This window comes from Centroberyx gerrardi, chromosome 4 (assembly GCF_048128805.1).
Source record: "Centroberyx gerrardi isolate f3 chromosome 4, fCenGer3.hap1.cur.20231027, whole genome shotgun sequence".
In the NCBI taxonomy this organism is placed as follows: Eukaryota; Metazoa; Chordata; class Actinopteri; order Beryciformes; family Berycidae; genus Centroberyx; species Centroberyx gerrardi.
The window spans coordinates 2,792,003-2,807,426 of NC_136000.1; the positions used below are offsets into that span (position 1 = coordinate 2,792,003).

Genomic DNA, 15,424 nt, shown 5'->3' on the forward strand with positions numbered 1-15,424 from the left:
CAGGCAGAGTCACATCATTTTATGTATTTCAATTTGGAAAAAGTTTGGCATCTGAAATTAATCAGACAGTATTTGAAAAAGCTGTCCTGAAAAAAGCAAAAGTCATCAGATGACTTCAATACCAACCCATAATGTGCTTCACTTTCATGCCAGCTGTCAATATGGGAGAGTGGCTGTCATTTTATTTTATTTTTTTTAAAATAAAAAAAATAATTTTGGAATCTCTTCACTTTCAGTTGACATAATCCCCTTCTGGCGGCCATATTGGAGGTCTGAGAACAGCCGATTGTGTTTTTAAACGTACTTCACCGTCTCAACAGAATTGAACAGACGGTTAATTTCTGTCTGTTTCTGACTGAACTGATCATTTCATCACTGATCCATCTGAGTGATTTAGTGTTTAGATAATGTCAGCTTGTTAGCTAGCTAACCATAGTATCTGGTCAGCTAACATCACTGTCTTGTTGTTAACACATCTGATTAGCACGCTAGCTAACGTAGCTAGTAGCAGCTAGCGTTAGCATGTTCACATTAACATCAGTGTGTTTGCCGGCTAGTTAGCTAGCTAACAGTTTGTTCAGGTTAACTGAGCTGACTCTTCTCAAGCTACAACTCAGAGTGTTTTGGAGTAGAGACTAGGGCTAAAGACAAGACAGTTTACTGTGTCACAGTAACCAAATCCACCTTATCACACTATTCACTTTTACTGAGAACGTTACTGAATGGATCTACAGCCACACCACAACAAGCTGACTCAGCTGCTCTCTCTACAGATTTACACTTTATTAACTAACAGACTACAATGTTCCTCGTATTTCACCATTCTGTCATAGGAGCGGTGATTCTTGCCCTTTTTCTACACTCACTCATTTTTTTATTTTTGAGGATAATAGAGTTCAGTTTTTTAGTTATTCAGGAAGGAAGAAAAGAATGCGTACTTCCTCATTGATACCCATGTATTTTTGAAATCATACAATGGAGGTTTTAACAGGTTTCAAGGGCCTGAGTGTCATTAAACTCACTCAACACAAATGACCATGTCAATTTTCAATTCAAAATTTGCTTTGGACATTTCGCTTCATGGAAAAATGTTGCTCATCTTAAATATATTTATTGTATCTGAAGGTGTCAGACAGGCCAGTCAATATCTGTGAACTCTCCTCCAAGAAACTGGGATACAGAGACTCTCAATTTATGATGCCATTAGCTGCCCCATTGATAATGAATGGGAGGATGACTGTCAACTCCCACCCCAGTGAGCTCCATTTCACAACAGTAATGAGTTCAGAATCAGAAAATACACTCAATATGCCCTTGTCCCTATAAAACTATCACAGGAACTGTCAAAATCACTGTTTACATCACTTCTAATTGATTCTCAGTGAAGCTTCACATCACATCACAGATTAGGGACAGATTATGTTTCTGGCTATGGAATAGAGCTGCACAATTAATAGAAAAAAATCTTCAATTTCCAAATCATAAGAGGCTACAACATATTTATCAGAGTGGTGGCTCCTGAACATATTACTCTGGTTCTGAGCTTGACTTCTGGCCTATAAATTAAATTGCACACTGTAAAAAAAAAACGTTCACTGCATTCAAACAGAGCAAATCGTATGCAACAAGATCTGAGTTTTTAAAATTGTTTCTTGTCGGCTGAAAATCTAAAATATTGAAAAATCTGTGTCTGTATACTGTACTGCAATTTATATTGGAATTGCAATATTCAGAACAAGTGTCTAACTGGGGTTTCCAACAACACGAAAAACTCTCTAGCCTTTCTCCTCTTTACCTATTTTACCTCTTTATCTGTACATGATCATTACCTGAACATGTGACTGATGTCTTTGGCTTGACTCTGGTCCAGCAGCCTTGTTGCATCATGTCATTCAGGCTGGATTAACACAGCGTGCCCTAGGATGACCTCACATGAAGTGCCCCCCTCCTTCCACTTTACACGCAAAAAAAGTGACATTTACTATCGCAATAAAGATCATAAATTTACATTAACTTAAACTATACAGGCTCAACACACATACTACAGACAAATGTAAGACAGTGTACTAACCAACAAATTACTTTATACCATAGATTGACTTGAGCCTACAAATGCCATTTTAGGCTTTACACACAGAGCTATACTGTATCAAATTTGAATGCAACTCACATCAAAGACATCATGCTAAAAATCATTGTTTCCACCATAAATTTGGCCTGAATGAAGACTAAATGCCAAACCATTACAGAGCATGACTAAAAAAATCATAAAACAAAAAAGAAAAACAAATCACTACACAGACATCTAATGCAACTTCAGCACCACAGACAAGGCCCCACATACCACTAAATAAGGCAAGCTCAGTGACTGTAGCAAGCAATCACTTGCAGAAGGTGAAAGCAGCAGCACATTGAGACGATGTATTCTGGGATGGACTGGGACGTTAGTCCAGACCGGTCCAGACCAGCCCACCCCAATCGGCCGGACACCAACCATCCTTGCTGGTGATTTCACAACACAACCTGTCAGCTCCGCGGCTCAGATTAAACAGTGCCTGTCATTTGATGTGAGTTTGTTTAACGTGGTCCAGCTTCCCGGTTGGGTGGAGTTTGTGTTTTTAAGTGCTGTGATTGGCCCGAAGGTCCAAACACCGCCCAGCCGGCAAACTTGGTGTAAAAACTAACCAAACCAGTTGTTTAAGCCAGCAAAACTTGTATAACAACCGGTACTGCTCCGTATTTATTTTTTCAGAACCGGAATGCCGTCGTCAGATTCACTCCCGGATTGCCGATCCAGTGCGTTCCGGCCCCATGACACCCTCTCACTCTGTTTATAGAGTAGATAGAGCGGCCCACAGTTAGTAACAGGCAGGTTAAGAAAAGCCTGACTGCGGCAAACACACTTGGGAAAGTAGTTTTCAGCCTACTTTTTTGTAGCAGCTCCGCCGGTGAACGGTTTTTGTCTTCCCACACAAAATGCTTAAACTGGACAAATTCAAATGTGATGGGGGGGGGGTCATAAAGAAAATATGACAAAACTTTTAAAAGTATAATTGTGGTTTGAATGTGTGGTGCCCCCCCAACAAGGCAAATTGGCTGATGCCCCCGGGCATATATGGATAATCCGGCCCAGATGTCATTCAACTCTTTCCTGTCTTTCTCCACTGTAATCTATCCAGAAGAAAGAAGAAACTCCATAAATAATAATACAAAATAAGTATTTGTTGTGTCTATTGTCAGGAAGCTGTGGCTCTGACATTTTGCACACCTTATTATTGGTTGCTTGTAACGTCGGCAGTCTGGGAATTTAAGCTCATTCTGCTGTTGCACTCACTGTCAGCCTCTCTGGATAAGAGAGTCTGGGAAATGCCTAAAATATAAAACTGCAGATGAATTGTCCTCAGACACAGGGATAACATGAAAGCTACAATTGACTGGAATTCTTTTGAAAAGATTTAAGGCTTACGTGATATAATAAAGAGAAAAAATATCTAAACAGAGGTTTGACAGCACAAGTGCTAGAATCCCATTTGAAGTGTTCGCTGTGCAGAAGCAAGCAGTGAGAAAATACTGTGAATATAGTCACAGGTCAGCGATGATGTTAGTTCATAAAGTGCGCTAACAGCCGCCTGCAGGCAGGTCCTTGATCCTCGACGCTCTCAGGTTCACCGCTGATGACAGAAATACCAGAGGAGACCGTTCAGACATGTTGAAAAATGGCATCATTTCCTGCAGATGATATTGCTTTCTTTGGCAACTGTGAACTCTGGGAGACACCAGAAATCACTTGAAATGAGTCAAGTCCCCGAATGCAGAGAGTCTGCCCTTTCGGTCGCCCCGTCTGCTTCAAAAGGTCTCGGCTCTCGCCTGTTTCGTAATCGCGGCGGTGCGGAGTGAGCTCCTCTCTGTCCCTGCTGGCCTTTCTGCAGGCCGCCCGGTCTGATCTGATTACATCCACCGAAGACATCAACAACAGGGGGAATCTGCCTGGTGGTTACTTCATCCCTCTCTCTACAGCACCTTTTCATTTTCCCACTTTCTCTAACTGAAATCAATAGCCTGCATCTTGTTTCGCAGAAGGAGAGCGATGAAAGAGAAGAAAATGTCAGATAAGGACCGTCTGCGGTCAATCCACACCACACAAAACAAACTTTCTGTTTGCAATTATGCCTGTTTTTGTGGACTCAGACCAGACTCTGCTTTCTCGCTTTCAGGATTCAGAGGTAATTTCTCCGCTAATGTCTTGGATGGAGAACGACAGCTGCTCCTTACGTGATCAGAAAGGGCCTTGTGGGTCTTTTGAAAAGATCAAAGTCACAGGTGCGATCATTACAAGGCAAACCACCACAATGCAGCAGCAATCTGAGCCAAGACTCAACCTTTGTGTTTGTATTTCTGCCAGAGAATACCGTTGGCTCTTTTCCTCCAGCTCGCCTGGATATTACAATCAGCTGTTATTCAGAGAAACTTTCATTTGGTGAGCTTAGTTCGTTTAGGTTTAGGTTTACACACTATTCTTGCTACTGTGAATAATCAGATTAAGTTGGTAGTTTGGTTAAAGTGTTCACATGGTTGGAAGCAACGCAACTTCCCTCAGTAACCCGGGTTTACAGGCATTTATTTGATAGATGTCAGTTTAGTCTGAGAAGAATGTGACACGATGAGATCCAGCTCACGATCATCATCTCAATATCAGACCAAAATGTCAAAACATTTGGTCAGATTTGTGTCTTTATTAGAGAGTTCAGAGCAGAGAGACAGCAGAGAGAGAGAGAGGGGGATGACATGTGACAAGGTCTCAGGCTGTCAGGGTTTTTTTTTTGGTGTTCTTTGTTGTTTGTATTGATGTGCTTACAGAGCATCTTTATGCGAGCAGCATTATTCTCAGTGTCAGCTGTCATTTATATAAACAAACTGCCACTGCATCCAGGTCAACTTCCATGATCTTTTTTGACAAAGCCTCACATTGAAAAAACAAGAGTGATATCAGGCTGAGGCAGACTACTGCTGGGTTTCTATCCTAACAGGCAGCTAATTGCTTTCACCTTGCATCCCAGGTGTAACTCAGTCCCTGATTAGCAAACTAGAATGAAACCAGCAGGACTCTGGGTCCGAGGACCAGGACAGAAAACTACAAAAAACATCCATCTCAATCTCAAATCAAGTCATTTAGTCTCATATTCAGCCTTAAAATCGTATTTTTCTTAAACCAAGAGAAACATTCTGCACGTTCCGTCTGATAGGTGGCACTAATTTCACGCCCGACTCTAGTGTTACATTGCCTCTGATTAGTGGAGCTGACTCCATTGAATTGACTCACATACCCAAAATGCATTGGGTCACTCCACAGCAGAAGTAGTGCAATGCAAAAAACATCCATTTTAACAAGTCATTTAGTCTCACAATCTTATTTCTCTTAAACCAAGAGAAACATTCTGCAGTGAGGAGAGATAACTCCACTTGTTTCCAATGCAGCTTCACTTGTTTCAGGAGTTTTCTAGAACAGTGTGTGTCAACAGAGTGTCAACAGAGTGTCAGTCTGTTGAAACCAGTCAGAATAAGGCAGATCACTGCACTGCTGTCAGGAAAATGACTCTTGATTCTACTAAATTCTTCAGACAAGTTGATTTGCATTGGAAACAAGTGAAATTATCAAACCCCACTGGCAGATTTTTCACCCATTTAAAAAAAAAAAAATACAATTTTAGGACTCAATAATAGACAAAATTACTTGTTAAGATGGAGATGTTTGCAGTGTATTTATGTTTACACTAATTATGACCTTTCTCTTTTTTTGTTTTTTTGTTTTTGATATCATCAGTTTGTCATGTTCAATACATTCATTCCAGTTATTTTGAGATATATTTTGAGCTTCAGTTAGTGATTTCCTACTTTTCCCAGAATGCCTTTGGACGACCTCCAGAGAAGGAGGCTCAGTTTGTGAGGGTGGAGAGAGGAATAGTGTAGTGAGAGGAGAGAGAACGATGCTGCGGTGCCCGGCTGCTCAAATTACAAATCAGAAACACTGAAGAGGCAGTTTGGTGTGTTTCACATGCTACCAACAACACATCCACCAAGATGGAAGCTGTAGCTGCATTGCATTCTGGTCTATTAGAAATTGGTCTCTCTCCTCTTCTCCGATGGATTTCTCCCTGTATGATTGTTGAACGTCTCTCGGTGCAAAATGGCGGCTCTAGAAAGAAGCCCTCGCTCTTTGATTCTGAGGGACTGACACCAAAACCTGACGTTTACCGCTGATGTTTTACATCCTGAAACATTTTCTCATGTCAAACTCCATTGTAGCTGTGCTGCAACAAAATGAACCCAGACATGCAAGCTTCATCTTGACTTCCTGTGGGTGGAAATATTCCCACTACTCTGATGAATTTTGATAACTTCAAAGATTAAGTGAGAGAAGGAGAATATTGTTTTGTGCAAAGTTTGAAGAAATAACTGAAAAATGTCATCAGTAAAAGAATCACCTTTAATCTGCTTAGATTGAAAGTGATGGCCAGTAGCTGTTTTTAATCGTGTTGAAGTGGATTTTTCCTTTAATCATCTTCCTGAACTTGGATTATTAATGTGCCTGTGAACATGAACAGGCAGGAGTTCAGTGGCTTCCTGAAGGACACATGAAGGGACGGTGTCTCGAACCTCAAAGCCGGCCTGACGCTGAAACCACATCTGTACGACCGCATCTGACTGCGATGGATATTTGGATTATCCTGTTCAGAGCGTGACCTTACCAGAGGAACGGGACGGGGATCGACAACAAAGTGAACCGAGGTATTCAAGCCAAACGGCCTAGGAGCTTTGTGATCCGAAAGAGAGATAAAAAAAAAAAAAACGATTGAAATCTCATTTAGCCTTTCAACTTCAGCGGTCTAAACCCTGCGCTGCGAGCGCTGGTATATTTCTGGAGCAGACGACAAAAGAAAGTGAGTGCCCCTCCACAGATACAAGCTGACATAAATACCAAGATGCAGCGCACACCGGTTGTGTAAAGGTCACAGAGAGATATGGATGAAGCCACTGGAGAAGTCCCACTTTTTACTGCGTACTTGCTGAACTATTGCTGCACTTTGGCTCCATCCTCAAGAGGAATTGTTAGAAAAACTTGAACTGTTGGAAGTTACAAGGAATAGCAATGAGACACCGGACTGTAGAACATTAAAAAAAGAAACGCCTGCAGTATTAATGAGGGTAGATGCAGGATCGATGCATGAAGGAGGATTTCTACAGCATGTGTAGCATCTTCTATGTGAGAATAATTGCAACCCCTGGTCATCTTGTGCAGTTAAACTTGTTAGAAAAGGGTTTACAAAGGGTTTAGTTTTCACTTTCAGAGAGATTCAAAAGTATCGTGGCAGCGGGCGATGGGAGAAGCAGGTTGACACCCTCTGAGCTCAGAAAGCAGGTCACAGCAATCAGCAGCATTCTCACAACACCAAACAAGTCTGCCACTGCCTAAAATATCCTCCCGCGGTACCAAAGCACATTCAAACAAATTTCTGAATCATTGCCGTTTCCCCGTGCAAAATATTAACCTTTTCGATTCTGTTCCACATTCACGTTCGTCATCTGAACCTCTGTAGGAAAGTGTGCAGAAGAGCAGGTACTTTAACTCAACAAAACATTTGTTTGCAACCTCTGAAATTTCGATGAGCCCGACGCAATCCCCGCAGAGACGATCCTGTCTCTCCCAGCTGTTTTCCATCGTCTCCAGATGGCACACAAAAACAGGGAGACAGCAGGTGATGAAATGCAATGCAACACTCTGCTGTTCCCATATGAGGAGCCTTTATCCACCTTTGTGAAGATGGAGTCCAGATGAAGCCGTGGGATTGGGGGGGAAAATTTGGCTTCTGACAAGCCAAAACTGATACAAGCTCCATAGCGTCTCTGTTTGTGTTTGCTTCCCAGCAGCGCTACAGCTGGGCGCAGAAATTAAAAATAAATGACACTGTTTTATTTTATGCATCGAACCGGCCTCCTCTGTCTCAGAGGTACGGCAGAAGATCCTTCAGATTACAGACACAGAAACCGTCTGAAGCATACAGATATCCACTCTTCACTGCATGCTTCTTTAACTCATATTGCACAAAGGGAACTGCTTGGAAAAATTTAAGTTTTGCTCTCTTTCAGCCATCAGTTACACTACATGCAGGTTATTAATTGAGAGTCACACTACCAGTCAAAAGTCTGGACTCACCTGATTGAATGTATTACGTTTTTCATTCTCTTAAAGCCATTTTGATCTAAAGGCTTCTGCTTAAATGCTTGAAATTAGTTTCTTAGACAAATATAAATAGTGAAGTTGATCCTATGTATGAATTTCTTCAAGGCTACTTTAAAGAATCTAAAATATAAGATAGTTTTGATTTGTTTAACACTTTTTTTGGTCGCTGCATAATTCCATTTGTGTTATTTTTATGGTTTTGATGTCTTTACTGTTATTCTAAAATGTGGAAAATAGTAAAAATACAGAAAAATGTGGAGTGTCCAAACTTTTGACTGGCAGTGTATGTGTTACAATACACTGATTTGGTTCTCCTCTAACATTAAAGAATAATTTCTCTGCAGTATTAATGCAGGATAGATGCAGGATAAATTCATGAAAGGGAACTTCTGCAGTGCCTGAAACTGTATCGTACCATAACTACTAATTTATCCTCAGACCAAGATTCCTGCCCTCAATATTCTGTACACCCTATCCCATAAATCCATAAATATATATATATAACAGGAACAGTGAGGGCAGGAATCCCTTTTATATACAGTATATTTATGGATTTATGAGATAGTGTGTAGAGAATATTGAGGACAGGGATCTTGGTCTGAGGATAAGGCAGCAGCCTGTTTGAATCCAATGGATGATAATGAGTCTTTTATGCTTTTATATATTTATTTTCATTTTCCTGCTGTGTTGAAATGTCAGAATTTTGTTAATGTTATATGTAGTTTTTATATAATGCTGCTGGGTGACACCCAAATTAATAAAGTACATCTGTATCTGCATCATGTCATTTAATGCAGTGGTTCTCAACATGGGGTCCGGGGACCACCAGGGGTCCTTGAGGGGATTTCAGGGGGTCCCCAGCAAATTGATGAATTATGAAATTATTGATTTACATGAAGTTAACACAATTAGAGAATGTAGAAGAATGACTGTTTTGATCATAGTTTCTCTGTTATCTCTCTACCTACAATACAGACAGTCATGGGATTCTGGACAAAATCATATCTGACAATAAAAATATTCTCAGATTTGGGTCCGAGAGACAAATCTCATCAAATGGGGGTCTGTGGCTCTAATGTGGACTAAATTAGGGTCCTTGATATAAAAAAGGTTGAGAATCACTGACTTAATGGACGCGTTAGCGCAGTGTTGCTGCCTTGCTCTACCTACTGAGCTCAACCTGGACCTCCTTTCTCACTCTCTATGTTTTCACTCTCTCACACCAAAAATCAGGAGGAGAAGAAGAAGAAGAAGGAGGCGGGACACGGCGGCTCTTACCGTCGACGCAGGCCGGTCTGGCTCGTGTGGTGCCGGCGATCTGGCCCTTCTTGCAGGCGCACCTCGCCGTCTGCCGCGCGATGGTCCGCCTCGGCTGGCTGCTGTCGCGATCCAGAGTGACGATCTCACACGTTCCCGCCGCCAGCTGACCTGGAGGAGAGAAGAGGAAGTGATGTCACTCACGGACGATGGACATACAGGTCGCTTGGACGGTTTTGCGGAGGAGAGAGACAGGAAAGATGGGAGAGAGAGAGAGATTTCACACAGGTTGGATAGATAGTTAACTGAGCCACCAGAACACCCACAACAAGTCAGTTTGGGAAAACACGCATTTGAATTACTTTTCAAAACAACATGTGGTCATGATAACATATGTTGTGTCAATCTGTGCTGATACTAACACATACTGTGTTGAAAACATGGGTGTGTTGGCTGGTTTCTGGTTCTGACTATATATAAAAAAACTAGTCATGCTGCTGATTTTGTGGAACATCGAAATCCGGTCGGAAGGATTTCAGTGTTCCACTTGTTCAAACTGAAAGGTTTAATAAACATAAAGAAAGAGATTCACTTAAACACAATTCAGCAGCAGGACTAGTTTTTTATATATAGTCAGAATCTGCTTTGTCGGCGTTCCTTTATGTGCTAGAAGTGATTTTCAGACTGTTCCTCCAGACAACGGCAGTGAATGGAGAGAGAAAAAAACACAATTCTCCAGTCTGCTCTACCGGAGCAACAGATCACAGAATCACTGATTTTGGGGGTTTTATCATGGAGGAAGAGACACGACCCAAGACACTACCAGAGTCACACAGAGATTTAAGAGTTGGACAGCAACTGGTCTGATGTGGATCAACATTTACATCTAAAAACATTTCATCCTTAATTCAGCGTTTGTTGCCCCAGATCTCAGTGTCACGTCAAATTTATTCATAAAGCGTTTTTTTTTTTTAATCAATCAGGCTCTTCACAAAGTGCTTTACAGAAAACAAAGGGCAGAAAGACAGAAAAAAAAAGGAGAAAGACATAAACATGAGCGCATAAACCAAACATGCGTGTGTGTTTATTTTCAAACACACAGTATGTATGTGTGAATTAAATTGGTGTTGAGGAAGCTCGCTCTGAGACACAATATATATGTTTAGGAAGAAATATGAATCTAAAATTCATCATTCAACAGTTCTCAATATCTCCAAAATATAGAGGATTCAGTCTAAGTGCTTTTGTTTTTTTAACCAAGAACTTAAGTTACCTCCCATCCTTTAAACAGAACCATTATTTTTACTTGGTAAGACAGAAACATGTAAATCTCATCAAATCCTGCTGAAACGCTCTCAACTGTAAATCTGTGAATTTGTCGCTAACCATCACAGAGAGACTTCTTAACAGCCAGTAGAAACTTTTAAATAGTATCATGCTGTACATTTAATACGTCTTTTATTTCTTTGTATTCTTATTTATATCCTTTATTACCTCTTTATTAATATCCTTCAGCACATTTTACTCTTTGTTCTTCAAGCTACATCTCTATTCTTTGCTGCTGCACCGATTCACTTTCCCCTCGGGGATCAATAAAGTTCATCTTTTCTTTTTCTTTTCTTTTTTTTTTTGGTGTTTCAGTCATTTTGCAAGAGTCTTTATTTGCCAAATGCCGGATGTTTCAACTCTTCAAATGATCCAAAAAAATCCCCGTCCACCAGCAACACTACAGTCAATACATCTGAGTGGTGGGAACCATGTGACACACACACACACACACACACACACACACACACGTCCATAGGGAACTAGTAGTCCATCACAGAAAGGGTGTTTAATTTGTGAACACACACACACACACACACACACACACACACACACACCCACACACCCACACACAGTGATTTAATCTGGCCCCAAGTCACCGTGTCGAGGATCTGGGAGAGTTAATTAAGTTTACTGCAGGGAAACATCCAAAGTAATGGCTGTGTGTCAGGAGAGTGATTATAAAGTACTGGGAGCGCTGGGTCAGACTGCAGCGGCTGCAGCTCACACACCTGATGCAAAAAACCACTGAAGTAATAATAATCCACCACTTTTTCATATAAATAAACTGTCTTGTTTGTGTGCGGCCGTGCTGTGGCGTCTGTTTCCTTGGATTTCCTGTTGCTGCAGTTTGAGTTTCTCTTTTCTCTGTCTGTTCAGTCATGGTGGCTATCGCTGCTCATGCTAACTACCCAGTTCTTCTTCTTCTTCTGTTGATTCCAAATAAAGTGGAAACGTAAAACGCATCACAGCTTTCATGAAGTGAATATAGGTTGGATCACTGTTGAGTTAGAGCAGAGAGAGAGGAGCAGGACAGACAGGTATTTAGTTGTTAGTAAGAATCTGAATCTAGATAAAATAAATTAAACTAAAGTAACATTTTGTTAGTAACATAACGATAAGTCATGACTCCAGTATGTTTTAACTTCAATTGAAGGATTGCATGTTTCATCTATGAGTTCATCTATGAATTCTCCCTCCTTCGGGTTTATGAAACCTTTTCAGAGCGAGAGAGAGAATTATATATTCAAAAACACATGGTGGTCAAGCTGAAATCAACGCTGATTTTCTTGAATGAATGAATGAATTCACAACCAAAAGAATCTCCACTGATGTTCAGCTTCAGCGTCTCGCAGGGCAAACACAGCGACTGTGTTAGTTTACGCTCCGAGCTGCAGGAAGTGCTGCAGCTTCCGGTCACTCCTCTGTCGCCCTGCTGCAGGAAAACACCCAGCCTCCCCAAAACAAACCGCTGCTCCTCTTCCTCCACCTCCTCCTCTTCCTCCACCTCCTCCTCTTCCTCCTTCTCCTTGTTCAGAAAGGCAGACGGACTCCCATCACTCATGCTAACCCAGGCATGAATGTTAGAGATGCAGCCGGTCTAGAAGTCCTTCTTTTACTGCATGTTTGCTGCACCACTGCTGCACTGTGGCTCCTCCCCCAAGAGGAAATGTTCTTCCTGTTTTTCTTCCCTCTCAGCTGTCAGGACCGGTCCGGTGGCAGTTTGACAGATTACAGTTTTGGTTGTTGTTGTCGGTTGAGAAACACCGGTGTTTCAAATCATACACGGCTTTTTCAATACTCAATTCTAATTGGCCAATGAAGGCCTTCTTATTTCTGAATAACAGAGCGCTGTTTCACATCTCCTCGTATCACTCTGCAGTCAAGAAGTCTGCTGCATTTCGTTGATTTCTAATCAGATTAAGTGGCGCCTTGTGGCAAAAACACATTCCTCCCCGGTTCCTGCAGGCGGACCTGCTGGACCAGGGTTTTGCTGAAAGCTTGTAAATTATTTTTTAGCTCATAATAAAATCATTTTAAATCAGTATTTGGTGTCAAGTGATGAATGTCATTGGTGAGTCGCTGTGTAATAAACAGAGTAACGTACAGCGAGCCTCCGCTTCACGTCGGGGTTTGATTCATCCTGTTGGGGCTTATTTTAATAATTTGTTTCACAATAAAGAATTTTTTTTTATTTCAAAACACTAAAAAATGACATCCATTGATATCCATTTGGGGAAAAAAATTAATTACCTTAAGTTTATCATTCAACCTCCATTCAAGGTGTTCTCTTTTCGTCAACTAAGGACAAACAGACGTACTGTCCTTTAAAAAGTACTGTGATTTGTTTTATTTTTGTGCTACTAATCATTTCGTAAGAGTAGGTGTCGTTTTTTTCCAGAAGGTGGATCTCATTTCGTAATAAAAATTCTTCCCTTGTCTGCAGGATGAATCTGCAGCACGGAGGCTCCTCCAGCTCTGCTGTGGGAAAGCCATGCAGGCTATAAATACACATTACGCTTCATAAAGCCGAGGTGTCACGTTAACGACGGCCAGATGAAGATGCGTGTGATGCGATGGGGGATTGTTGGGGAAAAATAAATGTTCCATCAAAAGCCTGTATGGAGACAGATTAGGGTTCAGATACTGTACCGCATTATCAATAGGATTATTGACAGTCCGGCCTTCGGTGCGCTGCCCGCTGTGTCGCTGCTCATTTGGATTTATTTGCCAACTAGAAATGAAATTGGGAATAAAGTCCTGGCGACAGGTGTGTGAATATTGTTTTCATGCTGTGTTCCATTTTCACCATGAAATAAACAGGGTTCCTACGCAGGTCTGGAAAGTCTGGAAAAGTATTAAAAATGAATTTGATCATTTCCAGGTCTTGAATAGTTTGGGAATTTGAAAAAAATGTCTGGAAAAGTATGGAAAATGTTGTGGTTCAGGTCCGATACACACATAATTATAGCTTTTATGTTGTTGTAGACCCACTTTGAATCCACAGTTTTGGTTGATGTGAAGAATAATGTTCAGATAGAGGGATGCTCTTATTACCCAGCCGCTGTCAGCGTGCATTATATCAAATACCGACCAAAATCAAATCCAGTCAAGAACATAGGGTCTGGGAAAAATATGGAATTTTAAAATGGAAACCGTGTAGGAACCTGCCAATCATCTCACATATTCTGATAGGCTATTTGTCGCTGTGAAGAACAATCTTCATCTATACAGTGATATGACCTAGTTAGCAGGGGCAAGATGTCTGTCTGCGTAAATCATATTGAACACCAGACAAAATCTTCAAAACAAATGGAATGGAAAAAAGTATGGAATTTTTTAATTGAAAATGTGTAGGAACCCTGAATAAAGTCTTCTGCTTTCAATTCCCTGCTTAGCATCACACTGGATCCACATCTGAGAAACTCTTGGAAGGTCTCAATAACTGTGTACACTCATATTTTATCATTCTGAAACGTAAGAATTTAGGTGTTCAATTATCATTGATGAAAACTGGTTGATTCTGAGCACAAGTGGCTGCTGTTCTGATTTAGATTCAGGTGGATTATTATTTACTGACAAAGGTTTAAAGCATGGTTATGAATCCAAAGCAGTCAGTTAACCATCCATGAGAAAGAACTGAGACAAGTGTTTGGTCTTTCCTGTTGCTTGGAAATATCTTTCATTTGAGGAATTCAGAATAATTATGATCTGGTAATTCATCATCAAGACGCGGCTCTGCTGATTTCTTTGTCTTGATGTTCTATATTTTGTTTCATGTACGTCTATACTTGTACTCAGGAGGGTTTGTTTTCGTCTGTCTGTCTGTCTGTTAGCAAGATTTCTCGAAAAGTTATAAACAGGTTTGTCTGAAATCTGGTGGACAGATCTCTCTTGGCCCAACGATCAGCTGATTAGATTTCCACCATTACACTATTCTCATTTTTATGTCATCAACTATTATGGTTTGTATTCATATGTTGGTGGGAAAAGTCTGACATCTGGGACTTCCAAGTTGCTTTCACGTGGTATTTTGTGGGAAAATCAGACACTAAAGAAACAAACCATTGTGGAGGCTGCAGCTTTGAAGATGGAGGATTGTTCAGCGTTTGACTGCTGAGAGACTTTTAGTTTTCTTGAGGTTAGAGAAGCAAACTTGTGACTGGGAGGTTTCTGGGTCAAATCTTCCAACTGCCTGGGAAAACTCGGTGGGGGAAAGTAAAGGAGAAACTGTCTCCCCTCCCTCAATAACTACTGCTGTTTCCCTTGAGCAAGGCACTGAACCCCCAGCCGGTCCACTGGAACCACTCAGTGTCCAACAGCAGGAGACTGGTTGTACTGGGCAGATCCCAGGTCAGTGTGTGTCAGTGTGTGAGTGTTGCTGTGAAAGAGTGTGTTCAGTCACCCTTCCCTGGATAAATCAAGGTTTAAAAACATACATTCATGATTCACTGGAAACTGTCTACCTGGCAGCTGCAACAGACATTTACATTTTACATTTCAGGCATTTAGCTGATGCTCTTATCCAGAGCGACTTACAGTAAGCTTCACTTCCTAGATTTCCCATGTACCTGTGCTGCGGTGTCAAATGCACAGCACCGC

General features: G+C 41.1%; 1 protein-coding gene across 2 annotated transcripts in view; it reads right to left on the bottom strand.

Moving 5' to 3' along the window:
* LOC139924217 (chemokine-like protein TAFA-5) overlaps window positions 1-15,424 on the bottom strand; it is an 81,729-nt gene that overhangs the window by 45,081 nt on the left and 21,224 nt on the right. For both annotated transcript variants that reach the window (XM_078282920.1, XM_078282919.1), the window contains exon 2: window positions 9,518-9,667. In XM_078282920.1, the coding sequence (XP_078139046.1) occupies window positions 9,518-9,667 (150 nt within the window). The remainder of the gene's footprint in view (window positions 1-9,517; window positions 9,668-15,424) is intronic.